This window comes from Hemibagrus wyckioides, unplaced genomic scaffold (genome assembly GCF_019097595.1).
Source record: "Hemibagrus wyckioides isolate EC202008001 unplaced genomic scaffold, SWU_Hwy_1.0 Contig14, whole genome shotgun sequence".
NCBI lineage: Eukaryota > Metazoa > Chordata > Actinopteri > Siluriformes > Bagridae > Hemibagrus > Hemibagrus wyckioides.
In genome coordinates, this window is record NW_026690774.1 from 374,462 (window position 1) to 399,158 (window position 24,697).

The following is a 24,697-nucleotide window of genomic DNA, read 5'->3' on the forward strand; positions in this document are numbered from 1 at the left end:
CTGACCGTTTTTTTCATTGCTGTCGCGCTCAAGGGCTGTAAGGTGTTTCAGTAAACGGTAACAGTGCTCATATAAAACAGTCAACATTTACTTACTTCCTCTACACTCTTATTTGAGATAACACATTCGGGCTAGATTAAAATCATTCGGGGGTCGAGCCCACAATGAATAGCTCTAGCGACGCCCCTGTATGTCAGTGTTTACAGGGCACAGGTATTTGTGCATAGACACTACATAAGAAACAGAACCCTTATATAAAGACAGGGTTTGTAGCGTGTAAGCTGTTTCCTACATAAAGTGCTTAAAAATGAAAAAATAAACATCACAGCAGAAGAAAATATGAAGTTTACATACAGCGGGACAGTCGGACTTGGTCACTCATACAGAATAACTAATGTGTGCTGGGCACTCCTGTGTCCTGGGAATCAGTTTTAAACAAATGACCAGTGAGGATCTAAGCAGATTTTAACAGAAACTTGCTGCTCTACAGATTCAAAGGAAAAAAAGTTCAAATTCAGTCAATATTTCAGTATTCAGTAACTAATGCTTTGGTGTGTGATGGACAATTACAGTATTTGTGCAGTAATCTTATTCTGCTTTACATAATAAACTATAAAAAATAAATGTTACTTGGTGACTGGTCAAATATCAACAATAAAAGTTGAGCTCTTGGGTTATTGTGTTGCTGTAGAACATCAGTAACTTTAATGTAGACTGCTGCTCAAGAGTTACTCATTACCTTAGCTTACTTAGCTAACTAAAGTGTAACTAGCCATACATGACATCATTAAGATAATGGCAGATTTATTCACATACACAATAAAATCAGCACTGCAAACTAACATTAGATTCATATTAAAGAAAATGGCCATTATGATGACCACAGGACGTGCTGACCTCTACCTTTTCACCAATATGATGTTGAATTGTTGTAAGATGAAATGGTATGCTACTGAGGCAGAGCAGGAATCTGAATAGAGTCTTTCTTCTGTTCTACAACTTAAAACTAATCCTGCGGGTCAGGCCACAGGCCATTGGTGGTCAGGTGGTGGGATAGTGTCAGGGTTTTCTTAAATCGTAGGCTACAGTATTTCAGGCTGTGACACTGCAGTGTTAATGCTCTACAGAGGTCAATAATAATGCATGTGCTGTTCCTCGGTGTACTCGCTGTGTTGTAACTGGACAACTGCTTCTTTTATTTTGGACAACAACGTTTTTTATTTTATTTTTTTTACAAGAGTAACAGAAAGTTTGATTTGTTACTTCAGAATGTAGAGCAGTGAAAATAAAAAGTCTCAAAGATTTCTATAGACTTTAGTGTAGTACAAACACTTAAAAAGATACTTAAGTACAGGAAGGACGTTATGACTTGCATCAGCCACTATATATGTGTCCATCATGCCAGCAAGAGTGGACCCCTGATCTGAAAGACCTCCTGAGAAGTGGATATTAGCCAGCCTCTGCCAGCACATCCACTCTGTACATAATAGATCCACCTTTCAGGAGCTCAAGGTAATTTTTTTGGGTCAAGGTTAGGTTTTTGTAAAGCTGTTGGAACATCGCACCAAGTGTGGAGGAAAAGTAAGTGTATTTGTTCTTTACTACATTATATAAATTCTTTATAACATCCAGTCTGGACATATCTACAGTGATGCCTTGCAGCACAGCTTTTTAGAGTTTTCATACTCTTCGTTTGAGGAAGACCAACTCTGCTGTGGTGCTCCTTTCACCTGCCCAGCATGCACACCAGAAATGTTGGCTGTTTCAGCAGATGGAAACAGAAAGCTATACCGTTTTCATCTAATTGGAAGGTTGCTCTCTGCTTCATTGTTTGTATTGATTTATTTCTTTACCCACATATTTGGATGCTATGTGGATTTCTCATTTTTCTTTCTTGCTTAGCTCTGATGACCCTGCCTTTTTTGTTGGAGTCTTTGTGGCTGAAGACAGAGCAGTGTCTGCATTTATTGACACCATACAGAAAGCTGTGAAAAACGTTTTGCTAAGAATTTTAGTAGCTGCGTTGCTAAAATACACATTGCATCTACCTTTAGTCCAGAAACTTCAAAATCCAATTTGTAGAATTAATGGCATACATTATATTAAACCAATGTTTTTATTAATTTATATCTTGTGTTATGTGTGTCACAGACACATGGAAGAGGCACATTCGGGGACTCCCAGTAGCCAGCAGCGAGGGAGACTTCAAGAAGGACTTCTAAATTGGATGAGGAGGGGATGGAGGTTGCTGTGTGTCATCATGGATTCCTTCTGAAAGCTCTTAATATGTACAGGGGGAGATATTTGCCTAGCCCATGTACCTTTAAAAGGTGCTTATACCAACCAAGGCACACTTCTTTGCCATGGTATGGCCTGATGGATACTGGCCGTACCTGGAGAAAGTTGCCAGTGTCCTGCCTACAGGAGCTCACCACCATGAAGCCCTTCCTCAGTGTCATGCATGCTCGAGCCCATGCTACCAAGTGTGAGGTATGTTTGATATTTTTGTATATGTTTACATGCACAGAAATATTATGGCATAAAAATTGATATTTAAATATATAAATAAAGGTTTTGCATTAGCTTTTCACCCATTCTTGTCTGACAGATTAAATGGAGTGGTAAGAACCAGGAAGGTGCAGGGACAACAGCTAGTGAGGAGGTGGAGCAAGTCAACAGCTATCTCTCTCGTTGTGGTCTGACAACAAAATATATGTTAAAAGCAGGTGATTGTGTTTACTGTATTCTGCCATACTTAAAAAGAAATTGCCCATCATATAACCTATTTTGCTGTTTACAACAGCACGAGTGGATATGCTTACAAAGCCTGTGTAGTTGCCACATGTCTCCACAGTCTTACTCACTAGGGATGATTTTGTCCAACATCTAGGACTTTTTACACTATGTTTTTTGTTTCTTATGTTCTGTAAATCTGCTTTGAGACAATGTTCATTGTTAAAAGTGCTATACAAAAAAAAAATGAATTGAATTGAACTGAATAGAATATGAACGCAGCCAGTCCATGATTTGTACCACTCAAAGGACACATTCATGAAGATTATGAAGAAGGGAAGCATCTTCCCTTCTAGCTGGTCACCAGATTTCCATGTAAGCCAGTCCTTTGCATGCAATGTTTTGACTTTGGCTCCCAGACAGTGTGGTGTAAATATATAATGGCCTTTTGTCTTGTCAAATAAGGATGTGGAGACACACTGGTGGATCAGAGAAATATAATATCTGCATTGTATTATTTATTTATTTGATCTGTTTTGAAGTAGTATTATAACAAGCGATAAATTATAGAACCATTAATTGAAATAATTATTCCTCCCTTACTTGTGAATCAAGCATGTGACTTAAATACACAAACCTAAACAAAGCACAGGTGACACCTATTAGACATAATGACAGACTGGAAACCAACAAAAAGGCAGTGGGGGTCTCTAGTGGCCAGAAAACAGTCCACAACCCTGACAGGAAACCAGTAGATATCTTACCTGTATATTTCAGTCTAGTTGTGTTGATATTTAACATGATCAGAAAATGACAGATGATTTTCAGTCTTTTGCTGTTTCATTATAAAATGGCCATAATAAAGCCTCCAAAAGTCATGATGGACAAATCAATGTGTATAAATTACACCAAAATATGGATTTTAATTAAAATGCTTAAGAGAAACATTACAGACTTTTGCATAACAGCTGGATAGACTTTTATTTGAGAATTATGTGCAGTATTGACATTAAAATTTATACTTTTTAAATGCAGTGATGTAAAGAAATACTGAATAAATAGAACTACTGTAATGCTGAAACTTTCTGTAAGGAGAATGTTTAACATATACTGAAGGAGATTCCAATAACACTATGTAACTTTCATTCCTTTATTTCAGTCATTTTCTGTTTTTTTTTTCTTTTGCTGAACCTGTTTATTGAACTTTTATAATAATAAAAGAATAATGATACAAGAGAATAGAAACACGATAGATAGATAGATAGATAGATAGATAGATAGATAGATAGATAGATAGATAGATAGATAGACTTTATTAATCCCATGAGTGATATACTGTATATATATATATATATATATATATATATAAACAGTAACAATCATTTTTGGAAAGTTCTAGCAACCACAGCTAGTGTTTTTCACCACAGATGGACCAGTTTGTTTTTAATAATGCATAATCTAAAATAAAAATAACACATAATGTAAAACAAAATCTGTGTGAAAGAAAAAAAGAAGTGTTGTGGATAATTATTAAGAGTTGTAAGGAAATGCAAACTTGTTATCCAAACCCTGGTGTCTATCTGACCACAGCATCTCTCTGACAGCTTTTCCTCCATATTTAGAGCTGATGCTGCTTTGAACTCTGAAGTTTCTTCCTCATGGTGCATTAGTTCCTAAGTCTCATCTATGAACTAATCACCTCATCACCTTTGTGAATTAACTTGAACATGTACAATTAAAATCATATCTTGTGCTTCACTTGTTATCAGTTTATTTGACATTACAACAACACCAGATCATTAGTTATACAGATTTAACAGGTTTAGACTGTTGGCTAGAAAGTATTTGCTTGTGAGAGAAAAACAGTGTAATTACTTCTGAACACCAAGGTTCCAGCTGAGGGAGAATTTCTACAGTGGAATTATATGAGAAATAAATGAGAAATGCTTATGATGTGTTAGAAAAAAAAAAGAAGACACTTGAGACACGAGTATTGAACAAATAAATAATTTATTAACTATTTAGAACTATTTACAAGCAATGATGAACTATAAACTTATTACAGATAATATGTTTTATACCACAACGAAATGCCTGAATCTAATTGAAATAAGGTGTGCATAATTTTAAAATATTTTAGTATGATTCCTTACTTAGCATTATTTTAGCAGCATTTATTATATGTTAAGATTAATATTAATTATTTCCATAATAAAAGTGCATTCACAGGGACGTGTATGCCAGACATAATCAGAGACTATGAATGAATTTAAAAACTGATTATCGTTTAATAAAGTGTTGACAATTTTTTATGAAATGCTTATTTAACATTAATGTTTAATAAATAAAACAAAAACAAATCGCTGTGGTATAAATATCTTAATAATCTCTAAACTTGCTGGTGGGGGTGTTTAGGGGGTTTAGAAGGGGAAGAGAGGGGGGATTGGGGGGGGGGGAGTACACTACATTTGTATAACTTAAAAAAATCTTAATCTTAAAAATGTAATATTTACATATTTACAGCAATGCATAATTTAACACCAAATTAACAACAGAACAATAAAAAAACAACATTAATAATCTAAAAATTCTAAACATTTAACAAAAGCAAAATACATATGAAAAATACAAAAACCAGCAGACATTTTATTTTAACTAGATGCCATGACTACTTCAATGATGCCACAGTTATATCATTAAAATGGTTTACATTTATAGATTATACTAGGGATAAGACTAATGCTGAAATCTAGGGGTGAAATACTTACCACACATACTTACCACAGATACATACCTTACATCATGAATACGAGGTGATGAATATGAGGTGAAGACTGAGCTTTTTAAAGTTACATCTCACTCACATAAAACCTTACAAACCTACTGGGGACTAGGACATCCCTCCCGATAAAATCCACATCCCCATCAGGTTCCACACGCTGCCGTCTACTCAGAGGGGCTTCTTGATAGCCATCCTCTTCGTCCCGCCTCCTCCTTATGCCCCGGCGTCGGAAAGGAGTCATCATTGTGGCAGGAACATAGCCCCTATCATCCACAATGTTGTTGAGGCTGATTTCATAATAAGGCAGCAAATGATATCTTGTCAAGGGTAAGGTCCTGACAAGGGATGGGGTCCTGAGAGGGGATGGTCTCCTCACAGGGGGTGGGCTCCTGACAGGGGGTGGGCTCCTCACAGGGGGTGGGGTCCTGACAGGGGGTGGGGTCCTGGGAGGGGATGGTCTCCTCACAGGGGGTGGGGTCCTGACAGGGGATGGGCTCCTCACAGGGGGTGGGGTCCTGACAGGGGATGGGCTCCTCACAGGGGGTGGGGTCCTGACAAGGGATGGATTTCTCACAGGGGATGGGTTCGTGAGATGGGATGGGCTCCTCACAGGGGGTGGGCTCCTGACAGGGGGTGGGCTCCTGACAGGGGGTGGGCTCCTCACAGGGGATGGGGTCCTCACAGGGGATGGGGTCCTCACAGGGGATGGGGTCCATATAGGAGAGAGGCCTCTCATCGGTGGGGATGGACTTCTATCAATGGACGGGTTCCTCATCGAAACCTCATATTCACCACCATCTCCAGCTTCATTCTGCTGAGCAGGCCGGCTGTCATCATCCTCGTAATCGCTGAGCTCTCTGTTGTAGTTGAGCTCATCTTGCGGAAACACAAACGTCTCCCTCCGACTCCCTGTGTCAAAGAAGATGAACAGACAATGCAACACATCTATTAACATCTCATAAAAGAAAGCAGAAACCTTCATTTTAATAGCACTGTGTATGTTTTATAAAGCAGCAAAGCCTCACTATCAAAACAAGAAGTATTTACACACGTTATATTACTGTAATCGTCCTGTAAAAGTGCATTAAAAACTCAGTATTTACATTTAAGCTGCATTTATAGGTGTTATACAGGGCTCTTCCAGTATCACGGCTTCACTGTTAGTCACACTGGGCATTTATTTCAATGCTTAAAAATATCGTGTCTCCTCTCAAAAATTCGCCCTTTATCATAAATTACACTACTCCTAACTATTTTATTCACGACAGCTAGAAACAAAGCCTTGCTGAACAGAACTGAAACAAACAGCTTGATATTTTTGCCTAAGCTGCACTCTACATTGCCACACTAGCTCCATTTATTTGTACCGACTGGTTTTGTTCAGCTAGCTGCCTTTCCTCACAGCCCCTTTCTCTCTCCACTTTAACAACTCGACAAACACGGACAATGAAAAATCCTTAAAATAATATGTTACTTCATGTTATTATAAGCATTTTAACTCATTCTATTCACTCCATCAAAAAAAAAACTATGAACACTGAAAAACAATTACTTAGCTACATGCTAACTAGCCGTCTAGCTAATCTTTGCTAACTCTCCTCGGCTTGACTTAGTAAACTTTAGCAAACGTTAAGTAAACATTGGGACTTTTATGAAAAGCTGATGTTAACATATCTGAAAACATGAACACTGTTTTCTTCTTCCCTGCTCGTTTCACTGGAGTCTGCCGCTTTGTCCGCTAGCTTTAGCATACTGATCATGTCCGTAAAACGATTAGCCAAATAAAGATTAGCCGAACAGAATTTCTCAAACCATCTAATCATATAAAACGATATTCCTGATTGCGGTTTTTTGTAATAAGGCGGTGTTTAAAAGACTTTATACTTAAGTGAAAAAGAGGAAACTCAGTAACTCACCGTTCCAGGGGTCGTACAGTCCGCTCCATCCGGGCTCGGGATCCACATCCTGGTGCTGAGGCTCGGCTCCTCCCCCGAAGTTCATCATCGCTGCGCTGTAGAGTCGGTGTAGGAGTCAAATCCAGTAGTGGAGTAAAGAGAAATCCGAAAGGTGTGAAGCAAAAATGCCAAAAGATAATCCAAATCTTGCGACCTTCAGAACCGCAACACTTTAGGATTTAAAAGTAAACACTCCACAGAAACTAGATCACGTGACGCTGCAGCGTGACAAGCGCATGCGCAGACCTCCGTGATTCCCCTCACTCATACTGACGAATAGATATATAAATAAAAAAAGGTCTGTTTCTAAATGTCTGAGCTTTTTTTCTTGTTTTTATTTTTATACATGCACACATTGTATGAGTTTTGAATAGTAAAGTATATATATATATATATATATATATATATGACAGATGAAGTGAATAATTATCTGAACTAATTATCTTATCATGGCACCTCTTTGTGGGTGGGATATATATTAGACAGTAAGTGAACATTTTGTCCTCAAAGTTGATGTGTTAGATGCAGAAAAATGGGCGAGTGTACGCATTTGGGCGACTTGACAAGGGCCAAATTGTGACAGCTAACCGACTGGATCAGAGAATCCCCAAAACCGCAGCTCTTGTGGGGGTGTTCCAGGTCTGCAGTGGTCAGTATCTAAAGTGGTCCAAGGAAGGAACAGTGGGGAACCGACAGGGTCATGGGCAGCCAAGGCTCATTGATGCACATGAGGAACGAAGGCTGGCCCATCTGATCTGATCCCAAAGACAAGCTACTGTTGCTCACCTTGCTGAAGTTAATGCTGGTTCTGATAGAAAGGTGTCAGTGGATGACGGGTCAGGGCTGTTTCAGCAGGTGGTCACAATGAACCATAATTTGCTCCTTCCTAATTTTTTTTCCACATTTGTCACACTTAAATGATTCAGCTCATCAAGCAAATTATTTTTTATACAAGGATAACCCAAGTAAATACAAAATGCAGTTTTTAAATTATATCATTTCTTAAGGGAAAAAAGCTGTCCAAACCTGCCTGGTTTGCCTATGTAAAAAAGTAATTTCCCCCACACTAATAACTGGCTATGCCACCTTCAGCAGCAACAACTGCAATCAAGCATAAATAATAACTGGCAAGGAGTCTTTCACATCACTGTAGAGAAAATTTAGTCAACTCTTCTTTGGAGAATCTTTTTTTTAAAAAAAAAAAAAAAAAAAATCAGACCCTACTGTATGTCTACATGCAGCCATAAGCCAAGGACACCACACTGCTCTCTGCATCACACACTCATGCAGAAACACTCTCATTACTCTGTACTTAAATACACAAACCTAAACAAAGCACAGGTGACACCTATTAGACATAATGACAGAGACTGAAAACCAACAAAAAGGCAGTGGGGGTCTCTAGTGGCCAGAAAAAGTCACAACCCTGACAGGAAACCAGTAGATATCTTACCTGTATATTTCAGTCTAGTTGTGTTGATATTTAACATGATCAGAAAATGACAGATGATTTTCAAAGTCTTTTGCTGTTTCATTATAAAATGGACATAATAAAGCCTCCAAAAGTCATGATGGACAAATCAATGTGTATAAATTACACCAAAATATGGATTTTAATTAAAACGCTTAAGAGAAACATTATTACAGACTTTTGCATAACAGCTGGGTAGACTTTTATTTGATAATTATGTGCAGTATTGACATTAAAATTTATACTTGATTTGGATTGGTCAGAAGGTGTTCAGCATGGTCCTGATAACAGTTCAGGTTTCAAATCAAATCTCTCTTTTTTAAGAATGACCTCTGTCTGATTATTGTTTCTCTAAAAACTCCAATCATTTAACCCTCCTGTTATCTTCGGGTCAATTTGATCCGCTGTAAAAAGTACTCAAGTACTTTTTTTTTTTTAAGTGCAAAATATATGTTAATGTGTTGGAAACAACCTTTATCTAAAGGTACTTCAAGAATTTGATCTAGATGGGATTTTTTGTGGAAGATTCGAAAAGTTGGGAAATTAGTTTTTAACAAAGTTTTGGAACTGAAAATATCTAAAAACATGAACGGAAAGGGGAATTTTTGTGTTAGAAAAGCTAGGAAAAATATTATCAATGTAGATATAATTAACAACTGTACAAATAATTGCCGGACAATGGAATTACTGTTAGGAAAACATGAGATGGCAATTTGGTTTTAAAAGTATTTCCCCGCAGATTCTGGCTGGTCATTTGTTCCAAATAAAAGATGAGATGTGTTGTTTTAAAGTCTTAAAGAAAGTTTTAGATATAAAAATTGGAACACACTAAAATAAATACAGAAATCTAGGCAAAATGTTCATCTTTACTGAGCTTAAACGATCAGCCAGAGAAATGGGGAGAGCTGACCAGCGAGCAAAATCATTCTGAGATTTTGTGAACTGTACCAGCTCTCCCAATTGTTCAGTATGAATGGCAATTGCTAAGGGTTCAATTACCAATGCAAAAAGCAAAGGTGAAAGTGGGCAGCCCTGTCTTGTGCCACGTTTCAAGGGGAAATAAGAGGAAGATACTCCATTTGTCCAAACTGAGGAGACTGGGAAGGAATATAAAATTTTAATCCAGGAAATGAATGTGTTGCCAAAACCAAATTTCTGTAGCACATAAAAAAATGTAATCCCATTCTACATGATCTACATGATCATGTTTGTGTCAGTTTCTTCCTCCTCCCTGCTCCCCAAAACATGCAATCAGGTGAACTGGCTACATGCAATCATGTTCACTTCAAGAGAGAGAAAAGAGAGGTTTAAAATCATTTCTATAATCTACTATTTAAAACAGTCCAGGCTGGTGGAGGTGGTGCAACGGTGTGGGAAATGTTTTTATGGCACATTGGGCCTGCTGGGCTGCTTAAATGCCACAGCCTCAGAAAGTTAAAGTTGTCTCAAACTGGTTTCATGAGCATGGCAATGAGTTCAGGGTTCTTTATTGGTCTTTAGTCACCAGATCTGAATCCAGTAGAATGTGGACTTGGATGTAGTAGAACAGGAGATTCACAGCATGCACCTGAAGGACCTGCAGGAATTACATGATGCAGTCACATCAACATGGAACAGAATCTACCATGGAAGGCTGTTTTGAGAGCAAAGAGAAACCCTACCCATTTGTAGTATAGGGTACTACACACAACGAGTGTATTTTGACAGTTGATGTTCTTTGTGTATTTACAGTAGCACTGGGAGATCTACAGGCTGCACCTGCATAATGGCACCGTGTCTCAACAGCAGACACATGTGCCAAACGTGACCCTGGGTGATGATGTCACTTTGGGCGGGTCTCAGCCTGGGAGCCTTGCAGTGTCCAATCAGCATCAGCAGATACAGTGGTAAAGTCTGAGGAATATGTAGGATGTGGTCAGAACGTATTTTTTTTTAAAAAGTATAGTTAAAAAAAAAGTTTAAAAAACTATAATTTAAAGTAGACTTTAAAAATTATAGTTAATGTCAAAATCTTTACTAAAAGAGGAATCCATCCAAAATGTACTCAAGTCTCAAATTAAAGTAAAAAAAAACACTAAAAAAAGTTTTTAAAATTACACTGGGGGCAGTACGGTGGCCTAGTGGTTAGCACTGTTTTCTCACAACAAGAAGATCCAGGGGTCATTCTGTGTGGAGTTTGTATGTTCTCCCTGTGCTTGTGTGGGTTTACTCTGGTTTCCTCCCAATAATGTCCTGTTTGGTATTACTTCTGTGTTTTCTTTTGTTTGGGAAGTTGTTTGTGTCTTCTGTCTAGGAAGAAGCCTAATTGGTTCCCCCAGTCTCCATGCAACCTATAAGAAGTCTCCTTCATCACTTCCTGCCTTCAGCCTTGTGCTCACTTGCTGTGTTTGCTCTGTCCTGTGCTGGCTTTCTGTATTTGCCCTGCCTTGTCTAATAGCTATCTAGGTATATGCTAAGACAGCGTGTGTTTGTTTGAATGTTTGAGGGTAAGGAACCGACTGTTTGCTAATGTGATTAGCTCAACTCTTTATAGTACGGCCTGCTGCCTGTTTTCAGGCCTTGACTCTGGATTTCCCTGTTGTAAAATTGTTCTTAATACTGTACATAGTTCTACAAGGGATTTTGGGGATGTAGGGAGACTTATGCCATTTTCTTTATTGGATCCTTTCATTGATTGTTTTGGATAGGGAGTTAGGGAAGGAACTTGTCTTTTATATTTATTTTTGTTTTGTGAAGCAGGGTATTTAGATCCTGGACGGTTGTGGGTTTTTGTTTGTTATTTTGGCCTTGCCGGCTTCCGAAGCTACACTCCCCCGTAGTACTCTAAACCCCTAGGTTTTCATTAAAATGCCACTTTAATGCCTTTTTTCCACACTGTCCTGTGTCATCGACTCTTTCTTGTTTCGCCTTTACCCTAGACGGGGTGTAACATGAAATTGGGGGCTCATCCGGGATCTGAGCCTGGGACCTCTCGCAATGAAGCGAGAATCATACTCCTAGACCAATGACAGTCTAATCACATGTACAATAGGCTGACTGGTAATTCTAAATAGGAGTAATTAGGCAATTCTTAAATCCTCATACAGTAGGTGTGAGTGTGTGTGGTTGCCTGTCTATATGTGGCCCTGCGATGGACTGGTGACCTGTCCAGGGTCTACCCCTGCCTTTCAGTGTGTGCTAAGATAGGCTCCAGCAGATCCCCGTGACCCCAATTAAGAATAAAGCAGGTTTAGAAAATGGATGGATGGATGTTTACGATAGGTCTTAGTGACATGAGTTTTGAATATTGTGACACGAGATTATTGTGAGGAGAGAAGAGGGAGGTTTCAGATATTTTCATTTACATTTCTGGCATTTGGCAGATGCCCTTATCCAGAGCAACATTTTATCTCATTTTAGACAACTGAGAAATTGAAGGTTAAGGGCCTTGCTCAGGGGTTCATGAGTAGCAGCTTCATGGACCTGGGATTTGAACTCACAACCTTCCGATCAGTAGTCCAACTTCTTTTCAGTGATTTTTATCTCACTAGATGGACACACGCATGGCACTGTGCTGGACGACACCCAGGATGAGTAGGTGGAGGCAGCGGAGATGGCCATCAAGCAGCTAAATGAAAAACTGTTAAACGACTGCAAAGTGAGACAAGTGTAGAGGGGCAGACAAGTGTAGAGAGGCAGACTGGGCTCAGTCAGAAGACTGAGCAGGTAAACACATGTGTACACACACACACAAAAGGAATGCTAAATCTGCCTCTTCTGCTCCAGGGTCTGAATCTCTACGTTAAGAACGTGGATGAGAACCTGGGTTATGAGGGTCCGCGCTTGTTCTTTGTGCAATTTGGAATAATCAAAAACATAAAGGTGATGATAGAGAACGGCCGCTCTGGGGGGTTCGGCTCCGTGAATGAGGTTATGGTTTCCTTGCTTGTCAGAGAATGCAGAGGATGCAGTTTTATATTCCTCAGAAACTCTGCCAGCCCATGTTGCCTCCCTGCCTAATGAAGAACTTCGTTCCTGAGGTAGGCATTACACTTCTGCCCCAAATTTCCACAAGAGGCTATTGCTAGATAGACAGCAACACCACCTGTGATCAGGGAGAACAGATGAAATAACGTCTGTGATACAGACACCAAGCCAGAAGTTGGAGCCCCATCCGGATCTGATGTGGAAGTGCAACATCCAGCTGTGGACAGACGTCATTTTCTCCTGCACTTCTCTTTTAGGAAACCCTGAAGATGATATTTTGCAATCATGCAAAAACATCAGCAAGATTAAGAAAAAAAACAATAAAAAAGATCAGGAAAAAGGAATGAATAAGCCCCACACCCTCCAATAATAATTTCATATTATGATTGGCATTTTAATTAAAATTTAAAAAGAACCTTTTGTGTACATTTATTTATTTATGACTTAAGAGTGTTTGAATCTTATAATCTAATAAATCTAACATTCTAAAAAAGTTAGATTAGAAAAAAATCTAAATAAAAATATTTAAGGTATTAATTATACCTTAAATATAGAATAGTAATAATAGGAATTAATGGGGGTTTATATTCATGAAAGAAAGTCTGTGAGGAAAATTTTCAAAAAGACAACAACAAATTAACACCACAGAGTGAAAACTTCTTTCTATTAAGAGGATCAAGATGTAAATGTAAGTTACATAAAGAACAAAGCTCCTGCTGTTGCAGGGATTCTAGCATTAACTGCTCTGCTTCATCCAGACACAATCTCACTGGCAATGTTTTACTTACCTGCTGCTCCAGGATTGCTAAGGCTTCAGGAAATATTCTTCAAATCATGTCTTTAAAAATCTGAGAATAATTTCTCTAATTGACCAGTAGCATGCTAGTTTTGTCAGAAATCTAAAACAATCTTAATAACAAAAACTCGATCATCTTCAGCTTTAAATCTTAGCATAAACTCATTTGCTGAATAAATGAAATAAACAATTTGAAATGAAATATTGGTCATTATTGTTACTTTATTAAATAACACGTCTACTGAGGTCAGGCTTGTCCAAAATCTGACCCTATGGTCAAATGCATCCTGTTTACAGATGTCAACTTACATGTCACTTAAATATTCAGTTCTTTCAGGCCTTCACAAAGTTTTTTTGTGATTGTTGTGGCCAAAAATGTCAAATGTCAAAATTTGTGATGTTTTTCTGCTTTTTTGCAGAAAAAAGTTGAATTGAATTTTAAACTCCTACCAATGAAGACACAAAAATATGTAATTTCTTTCTATGGAATCTGCACCCATGTTTCGACATGAAAGCTTTGTCTGAACGTGTGGAAAACTGTGTCTATCTATCTAATTGTGATGAACTCCTAGAGGCAGAAGGTGTAGAATCCATAAGTGGTAGTTTATTAAATCCACATCAGTAGGCAAAAATCTGAGTCAAAATAAACAGGCAGAGTAATCAAAAAATTTAGCAAAGACAGTCAGTGCAGAAACGGTACAAGGACACAAAACCACAGAGCAGAATCGAGAACAAACTCAGCAAGGGTCATACTTGTGAATTAATAGTAAATACAATGGAAAGACTCGGTATGTCATGACTGTAAATAATACTTTGTGTAGAGCTTCTGAAAATGCTGGCTTAAGAAGTGCTAATGGCAGGAGATATTAGTCAAATCTGTGGTGTGGGGACATTTCGGATTTGTTGTTGACTATGATGCCGATAAAACAAAAACTTAAAGTCTTTCAGTTAACAACAAATTCATTACTTAATTTTGGATTTCCTCCGTAGGTGCAGAGAGTGTCTTCCTGATGAGTGGTTCTGTGGATACTGTGATGTCCTGCATCACAAAAAACAGCCTCTCCACAATAGGAATAGTGAGATTGATGGGTTTTTCAAAGCCATTTCTCCATCCACTCACAGCATCAGAAGTGAGGATGGCTATAGTACCCATGAACAAGGTATGATCTTATGAAACCCTGAGTGTTGCAGTTCATTTATACCTGCAGTTACAATAAATTTAGGTGATTTGTTGTCTTTGTTCTTGACAGCTTGCCTTTTGCCAACCGTGAAAGTGTCAGACTGCTCCTGTGGAGGCACTAACTTCATTATGTCACCATCTATACTCACTAGTATCTGTCTGTCTGTCCGCCTTTGTAATGATCCATTTAAATATGAATCAATATCAGAAATTTTAATTAAAGATCCTCACCAACTTGACACCAGCTTCTCTTGCCCGCAGTAAGGTGTCCATTTTATCCACCTACAAACGTACACACACACACACACACACACACACACACACACACATGAGGACTGAGGGAGTAGTGGGTGGGGCTTTGTTTTCCAAATGACCAAAGCTAACATGTTAAAGATATTTACGAATCTGATATGAAACACTTGCCATGTTGCTTGAATGTATATTTCTTGACTGTGTGTGTGTGTGTGTGTGTGTGTGTGTACACTTACCTTGGCTTGCAAGTGCTCGGGATCACTAATCATGTTCATGATCTTGAAATTGTTTTCTCCTTGCACAAGCATCAGAGTGATTTGTTTTGCATCAGCAGGGTGGATTTCTGCTACCAGTGGAAGCAAGTAATCATCTGCAAAGAGAGAGAGAAAGTGTGTGAGGTGTGTGAAAGAGCGAGAGAGAACAGAAACAGAGGCATCTGATCAGGTAGCATGGGTGGTGGGGCTCAGACTCTCTATGAACTGATATCAAGTACTAAAAACAAATGCAGTTGAAAGCAGGAGTTTGTAGATGTTTTCAGTGGACATGTGATGATAAAAGTGGAATAAAATGCTAAGCTGGAGAGCAGGAGTGTATACGAGCCGGATGTGTGTGTGTGTGTGTGTGAAATTCACAGGCCATCTTGATCTGGTCATCTAAATCTGCTGACTCTAACATATAGATCGTCAGCCTCTTCTGGGGTGGTGGAAATTTAGGTACATCCTGGGAACACAGGATATTATTATTATTATTATTATTATTATTATTAATAATAATAATAATAATAATAATATTACTACACAATATAATAATCACACAATTAGATTAGTACCATAATCCTTCATACACTATCTTTAGCATGTAATATTAAGCATGCAGAATATTGTTATTGTTGTGTGAGGGTGCTTTTTGTTGTGTTTTGGACCTGAAGTGGAGCCGGAACTCTGATTTCTGAGACAGCTTCCAGAGTTTCCTCTGGGGCAGCTGTCTCAGTAGCTTCCACTGGTGCAGTTGCTTCTACTGCTTCCACCCTGTCATCTGAGGCCACTGTCTTCACTGCTTCCACAGATCCCTCTGAGGCAGCTGTCTCAACAGATTCCTCAGAGTTCTCTGGGCCAGCAGTTTCAACAGCTTCCACATTGTTTACTGGGGCAGGGGATCCAGCGGCTTGGACCATCTGTGAGGCAGCAGTGTAGACAATCTGGCTGATGTCCTCTGAGGCAGATGCCTTGGTGCTTTGGACAGTGTCCTTTGTGCAAGGTGTCTCAAGGGTGCTCCTTTTGAACCAGGGAGGCAGCACTGGCTGGCGCAGTTTTGGTGGTACGTTGTACAGTAATGGTGGGGCTCTACGCAGGCACTTTCTGTGGATGGTGTGGTCAATCTTCTTGATAAATTTGCGTGCCTCGACCTTGGGCTCCTCAGCCTTGTGTGCCTCCACCTTGGGCTCCTCGGCCCTGCGCGCCTCCACCTTGGGCTCCTCGGCCCTGCACACCTCCACCTTGGGCTCCTCCCAAGACCTGAAGTACTCGATGGTGCTGTAACACAACAGAGAAGCTGCACTTAGAATCTAAACCCTGCTGTTAAAAGTTATGTCCTCGACAGCAAAATTACCACCAGATGTTGACTGAAATACCCTCATAAGACCAAACAAATCTCTGTTTCGACAATATAAAGAGTTCAATGCAATTAGTTTAAAAAGGAATGTAAAAAATCCTGACATTTGAACCCTGGCTGGTAAAAAGACACTAATTTACATGTGACTTACACTTGCCGGTCGTTCAGGAGTTTTCCGTTCAGCCGTTCCGCCGCCTCCGCTGACTCGTACTGAACGTACCTATAACCTTTTGATTCCACAACCTTCAGGAGAAACACAGCGTGTCAACACACAACAACACACTAATCATGAAACACAGATATTCAGCTATTCAGATATATATATTCATATATAACAGCTCAAAGCTCGAACCTTGCATGACACGATCCTCCCGAACACAGAGAAAGTGTCAAACAGGGAGGTGCAGTCAATGGACCAATCAAGGTTCCTGATGAATATGTTCCCTCCCTTGATGGGCTTGGCGGTGGGTTCCCAGTTAGACCACATGACACGCATGGGTCTCCCCAGGAGGAGTTCAAAACTGAACATATCGATGGCTCTCTCAGCTGAGGGAACAGAAATAAGCCATTCATTTTTAATTAAAGTCTATTATAGTCTATATATAACTCATCCAAATATCTTTTCATATCTTTTTAGTACCATTTAAAACATGACCATATCCATATAGTAAAACTATAAAATACTACAGAAGTTACACATGTAGCCTTAAATCTGCTGCAAAAACAGGTAAGAAACAGTGTAGAAAAAAGAAAAGGTTTGTTTTACCGTCATCTCGATAGCGAAAGTTGACGTACGCGTATCCGAGAGGAGAGCCGGTCTTCCTGTCCCTGCAAATGTGGACAGATTGGACGTGTCCTGCAGGTCTAAATCTATTAGAAAGTATCACCTCTGATACTTCAGGGTGAAGATCTTTCACAAACAGTGCAGCCATTGTATAAAACAGTTAAAAGTGGTGAAATACTGCTAAACGCTGTAAAATGCTGCTAAACTCAGTAAAATCGCTGCTAAATGGTGTAAAATCGCTGCTACACAAGGGGCACTGTTTCTCTGTCGATAGCTAAAGGTGGTCTGAGGATGGTTGCTATGTACGTCGTCAGGTGATGTTCAGAACAGAATTCGGAATTCTACATGATCTCAGTTGGTCACATGACCTCATGACATCATGTAAGCAGTTAACATTAAACAGTTAAGTTCCAAACCCCAATAATGAATCCAATTCAAAATGGCTTTTAATATTAATATAGAAACACTGTATAGGCCTGGACAGGAAAGAGGCTGAGCTGCAATTAATCCCCAAAAAACATTCACTGACTATATTTTCAATGCATAGATATTAACCTAACGTAAACACTACTCTTTCAAGCTGCATTTAAACTGCATTTTGGAAGGTCAAACTCCAGGACACTATTGAAGGTCACTATATGGAGAAAAATCTGAAATGTTTTCTTAAAAAAACATCATTTCTTTAATGAAGAAAGAAAGACATGAACATCTTGGATGACCAGGGGGTGAGGAAATTATCAGTAGATTTTTGTTCTGGAAGTGAACTTCTCCTTTAAAGGATCTGCTGCTAACATCTTGGTGCCAGATACCACAGCACACCTTCAGGGATCTAGTAGAGTCCATGCCTTGACGGGTCAGGGCTGTTTTGGCAGCAAAAGGATGACCAAAACAATATTAGGCAGGTGGTCATGATGTTATGGGTAATTGGTGTAGAATTTTTTACTAATTAATGAACATCTTTTGTTGTTGAGTTGCATCCAATATCGTGGAACATCACCGAAGCAAATTATCCACATTATTCCAGTTATAAAGGATCATGATCTCACCAAACTCTTGATTTTTTGCTCTTAAAGTTTTAGACCAAAATCTAAAACGTATCCTGTTACTGAAAATAACACAAACAAACCTTATTAGAAAAACACTAAAACTGGAGACTCCTTCCAAATATATTACACATTTCCTCATGAAAAGCTTCAACATATCACCAGCCACACCCTTTTTATTAACGAATGAATCTGACCAATCAGAATCAAGCATTTACAACATTACTATAGGATACTGTAGCTCTGGAACAAAGCTGCACTTTTTATCCGTCACACACAGTTTACACAGATAGACTGTATTATCTGTAATGATGCTATAATTACCACATCAGCCAAATCAGGGTTCTCATACCCACCACATAAAGATCTTTTTCTCTGTCTCTCTCTCAGTATGTTTTAAGTACGTCAGGAGGAACAGTTTCAAATGCCAGTTGATCAATTTTATATTTGGTCAGGCAAAAATGGCGATATACCTGTGTTTGCACAAAACACAGACTGATGCAAAGAGAATTTTCCTCAGACTTGTTAAATCAAGAATTTTAATTGATTTTAATTTCTACAGAAAGATGAATGATGTGAAGATGTTTGAGACAGTGTGGTGTCATGCTAATGCTCTGTGCTCTGTAGCAGAAGAGAAACCCTGCTTTGCACCAGAGCTAAACTAAATCCACCATTCACTGATGTGTCTTAACTTAATTTATTGAAATATTTTAAAATGTATTTATTGAATTACTGAGTCACCCTGATTTTACCACATATTATGTGACTTATGTGTAAATAAAAGGATTGTAAAAGTCAAAGTCTCTCTCTTTCTCTCTCTCTGTCTCTCATGGATAAGGACACCAGAAGAAGAAGAAACAGCAGCAACAAATAAATGACATTGTCCCCTATTCAGGGCTGACCACAGTTTAAAAACCCGTACTATGACGTCCTTCAGTTTTCGTGACACGGGTAAAGAAAATAATTGCTCAGTTCGATTCTGTGTATAATGACCCACAGGCATCGGGCAGTGATTATATATTTATACAAAAGCTGTACTTTTGTAATAAAAAGCATTTTTATTATTATATGTATGTTATATTTCTATAATGTATATTTTTAGCCTTTATATATTTTTATTTTACTCCTGCTTGGTCAAATCGTGGTCGTCATGGTTATGTTCAGAGTTGTCCACTAGAGGGCAGCAGAGATTTTGTCGTCCCCCCCCACCATATATACACAGGTGTATTTGAATAAATTAGAATATCATCGAAAAGTTGCTTTATTTCAGTAATTCAATTCAACAAGTGAAACTCTATAGTATATAGATTCATTACACACAGACTGATATATTTTTTATATATTTTAAGTGTTTAATTTTTTTTAATTTTGATGATTATGGCTTGCATCTAATGAAAACCCAAAATTCAGAAAACTAGAATATTACACCAATAAAAAGCTAATTAAAAAAATGATTTTCAACACAGAAATGTTGGACTACTGAAAAGTATGAACATGTACAGCACTCAATACTTGGTCGGAGTTCCCTTTGCATGAATTACTGCAGCAATGCGGCGTGGCATGGAGACGGTCAGTCTGTGGCACTGCTGAGGTGTTATGGAAGCCCAGGTTGCTCTGATAGCGTCCTTCAGCTCTTCTGCGTTGTTGGGTCTGGTGTCTCGCATCTTCCTCTTCACAGTACCCCACTGATTCTCTATGGGATTTCTATGGGATTTCACAGGGTTTGCTGGCCAATCAAGCACATGGACACCATGGTCCTTAAACCAGATATTAGTACTTTTGGCAGTGTGGGCAGGTGCCAAGTCCTGCTGGAAAATGAAATCAGCATCTCCATAAAGCTGGTCAGCAGAATGAAGCATGAAGTGCTCTAAAACCTCCTGGTAGATGACTGTGGACCTGATAAAACACAGTGGACCAACACCAGCAGATGATACAGCTCCCCAAACCACTCCCCAAACTTTACACTGGACCTCAAGCAACTTTGGATTTTTTGCCTCTCCTCTCTTCCTTTAAACTCTGGGATCTTGATTTCCAAATGAAATGGAAAATTTATTTTCATCTGAAAAGAGGACTTTGGCCCACAGAGCAACAGTCCAGTCCTTTTTGTCCTTAGCCCAGGTAAGACACCTCTGATATCGTCTCTGGTTCAGGACTGGCTTGACACAAGGAATGCGACTGACTCCAGCTGCAGTCCACTCCTTGTGAATCTCCCCCAGATTCTTGAAGGGGCTTCGTTTCACAATCCTCTCAAGGCTGCGGTTATCCCTGTTGTTTCTGCACCTTTTCTATCACACTTTCTTTCCATTCAAATTTCATTAACGTGCTTGGACACAGCACTCTGTGAACATCCAGCTTCTTCAGCAATGACCTTTTGTGTCTTACCCTCCATGTGCAGGGTCTCAATGACCGTCTTCTGGATGTCTGTCAAGTCAGCAGTCTTCCCCATGACTGTGTAGCCTACTGGACCAGACTGAGAGACATTTAAAGGCTCAGGAAACCTTTGCAGGTATTTTAAGTTAATTAGCTGATTAGAGTGCGACACCATGAGTCTCCAATATTGAACTTTTTCACAATATTTAAATTTTCTGAGATACTGAAGTTTGGGTTTTCATTAGCTGTAAGCCATAATCGTCCAAATTAAAAGAAATAAACACTTGAGATATATCAGTCTGTGTGTAATGGCTCTATATAATACAGCAGTTTCACTTGTTGAATTGAATTACTGAAATAAATCAACTTTGCACCTGTATATATATATATATATATATATATATATATATATATATATATATTAAGCCTTTAGATATTTTTATTTTACTCTAATTGGTCATGCTTGGTCAAATCATGGTTGTCATGGTTAGAATTGGATCATTATAATTACTCCCTCATCATCATCATCATCATCAGTGGTGAGGAAGACGAGGAGAGAGAACACGTGCTATGTACAATCGAGGAAAACACGTGAGCTTCCTCCAGCAGTGTGTATGTTCACATGTGAGCAGTGTAACACTTCAGTTCAGGTTCGTGATGCGGTGTGTCGTACCGAGACGCAGAGGTTCCACTCTTGAGAGAACTTGCTGTCGGGGAAGTCATCCTGCAGCGTGAGCTCGGACCGAAAGGCGTCTCGATACTGACGGAAAGTCAGAGAACTCAACAGGTGAATCTGTCTGTGGGAAAAACGAGACTTCACACACTTTTCCAAGAGCTCAAGAACGTCCTGGAATAAACAAACAGGAAAAAAATACAGAGATTTTATAAACATGCGGCGTTTTTTGGTGACAGGTATATTAAGTGTGTGTGTGTGTGTGTGTGTGTGTGTACATACTAGTCTGCAGGTGAGTCCCACCACAGCTACAGGAGCCTGAGCAGACTGAGAAACATCCAGCAGGTTGTACAGCAGCGTCTGGTTCTTATGATGAGCAAACAGATCAAACTCTTCCAGGATGAAGAACACTGGCTGACTGCTGCTTTTATCACCTGCAGACAGACAGACAGGGAGGAAGACAGACAGGTAGACAGGCAGATAGACGGGCAGTCAGATAGGCAGGCAGGTAGGCAGAGAGGTAGGCAGGCAGACAAACAGAGAAACAGACAGATAGGTAGGCAGACAGACAGCCAGGTAGTCAGACAGACAGACAGACAGACAGGTAGGCTGACAGGCAGGCAGGAAGGAAGACAGACAGACAGGTAGGCATACAGGAAGACAGGCAGGCAAGAAGGCAGACAGGCGGGAAGATAGACAGACAGGTGGGCAGACAGACAGGCAGACAGGAAGACAGACAGACAAACAGGTAGGCAGGCAGGAAGACAGACAGAAAGGAAGACAGCCAGACAGACAAACAGGTAGGCAGGCAGGCAGGCAGACAGACAGACAGGTGCACAGACAGGCAGGCAGGCAAGAAGACAGACAAACAGGTAGGTAGGCAGGCAGGCAGACAGACAGACAGGTGCACAGACAGGCAGACAGACAGGAAGACAGGCAGGCAGGCAGACAGACAGGAAGGCAGACAGGAAGACAGACAGGCAGGTGCACAGACAGGCAGACAGGAAGACAGACAGACAAACAGGTAGGCAGGCAGGAAGACAGACAGGAAGAAAGACAGGTAGGTAGGTAGGTAGGTAGACAGACAGACAGACAGACAGGTGCACAGACAGACAGGCAGGCAAGAAGACAGACAGACAGGTAGGTAGGCAGGCAGGCTGACAGACAGACAGACTGGGTTATCAGTTACAGTAATATCACTCCCAAGTTTCTCTCACATTCACTTCTTTTGAATCATGTGATGTTGCCGCTCCTGTAACGTCCCAGCTGTATACACGACTCGAGAATTCCAGGAATACTGGAACACACTCACCAACACTTTGTCTCCTACGACGTTCTCCAGTTGAAGCTGGCGTGTGATCTCTCTCAGAGCGATCCGGTCGTCCATCTGCAGCAGACCTGCACGAGACACGCGGCCATGAACGGAGCCGTGACTTAAACCAGCAGCCTCTTTTAAACACACGCTCTTTTACACAACACTCACTGCTCAGGTGAACCTGCAGGACATTCATCTTCACCTCCTGCAAGTCCAGCAGCTCTCTCAGAGCACAACGTAGCAGCTACACACACACACACACACACACACAACAGCTTAGTGTAAAGTACATGTGTGTATCCTAACCTAACAGAAGTAGCACACAGACATCTTCGTACCATGGTTTTAACAGATCCACATGGACCGATGATATGCAAAGAGTTACTCTCACCGTGAACCGCTGTCCTCCTTAACAGCTCCAACAGGTGCCTAAAACACACACACACAGAATACATCAAGCACACACACACACACACACACACAGAATACATCATGCACACACACACACACACACACACACACAGAATACATCAACCACACACACACACAGAATACATCATACACACACACACACACACACACACACACACAGAATACATCATACACCTTTACAAAATATAGGTCTTAGCAGACACCTCATATAAAGAGTGCATTCTGTTCTAAAAACCCACTTGTACTTCGATTCCAAGCCCATGGGTTTACCCTCAGCACTCTCTGGACCTTCAGACATCAGAAGAACAATTTTAAAACAAAGATTAGCATGCAGAGTGCAGACGACAGCGGATAGTACTTTAAAATCGATGTTTTTACAGCATACTCCAGCACTTCCTCTACAAACATTTACACACATATCTGGGTGATTCTCACGAAATCTTGGTTTTAAAAATTTCAAACATGAAAATTTTAAAAATGCTTAAATTAACTTTTTTTTTTTTAGACATTAGCAACAAAGTCTGGAGTGTTTGTGAACATTAATTTAAAAACTTTTACTTACCATTTAACACCTTTTTGAACATAATTTCCAAAAGTCCTAAAAAATCTCATTACTGCAACACTGTGAAAACATTAACACTGATAGAAAAGCAAATACATTTTCACAGTTTTAAAAATGGATTATTAATAGTCATGCACAGTTACTTCAAGTTCTGAAATAATATTTATTTTTAATTTAACAGTTTTTTAAATTTTGACTGATTTCTCTCATTACCGCAACACCGTCCACAATTTACAAACATTTTTTCTTTATATTTTGAAGACACCTGACATTTTTTCAAAATGACGTGACAAACCTGAGAGAACATCATTTTAAGATTCTGCACATGCATTTAAAATCAAAGTACTATATCTCTATTAATTAAATTAACATCTAATAATCATGAGTTTCAGTAATGATATATAGGTTTCAGTAATGAGGTTAATTATTTGGGTAATGATAATAAGTATACTAGTCTGAGATTTATACTGAGCCTTGTATACTTTTTCTTATACCTTGTATAAGAAAAACATTAAAACAGGAATAAACAGGACAACATTTCAACGTTTACCTAAAAAACATGAAGCATTTTACCATGGCACTAAAAAATAACTGACCACTGTCTTTTTTTCTTTTCATGTTGCTTCTTAGTCAGCTCTTCAGTTTTCTTTATTTTTCCAGTTTGTTTTCGTTTTTGATTCCTGGAAGCGGAAAGAAAGCATTACATTAAATTAGTCTCATAACATGGGGAAAAAACATTTTATGTATACGTGTGTGTGTGTTCTATACTGGG

The 24,697-nt window shown here is 39.4% G+C and overlaps 1 protein-coding gene across 1 annotated transcript; it reads right to left on the minus strand.

The window, feature by feature from the left end:
- Positions 1–15,481: 15,481 nt before the first annotated feature.
- LOC131349848 (polyadenylate-binding protein 1A-like) lies at positions 15,482–17,678 on the minus strand. Its single transcript, XM_058385336.1, has 5 exons — positions 17,513–17,678; positions 17,099–17,292; positions 16,898–16,989; positions 16,091–16,493; positions 15,482–15,505 (listed from the first exon to the last, which is right to left on the minus strand). Exons 1-5 carry the CDS (start codon positions 17,676–17,678, stop codon positions 15,482–15,484), a joined length of 879 nt encoding a protein of 292 aa, XP_058241319.1.
- Between the last annotated feature and the right edge of the window lie 7,019 nt (positions 17,679–24,697).

What these genes read in the sequence shown, in the direction of transcription:
- LOC131349848 (XM_058385336.1), bottom strand. Translation starts at nt 17,678, where the DNA reads ATGGCTGCACTGTTTGTGAAAGATCTTCACCCTGAAGTATCAGAGGTG. An exon ending in GGAGGATCGTGTCATGCAAG is followed by an intron (nt 16,990 to 17,098) that starts GTTCGAGCTTTG and finishes TTTCTCCTGAAG; the next exon opens with GTTGTGGAATCAAAAGGTTA. An exon ending in CAGAGGAAACTCTGGAAGCT is followed by an intron (nt 15,506 to 16,090) that starts GTCTCAGAAATC and finishes CTCTCTTTGCAG; the next exon opens with ATGATTACTTGCTTCCACTG.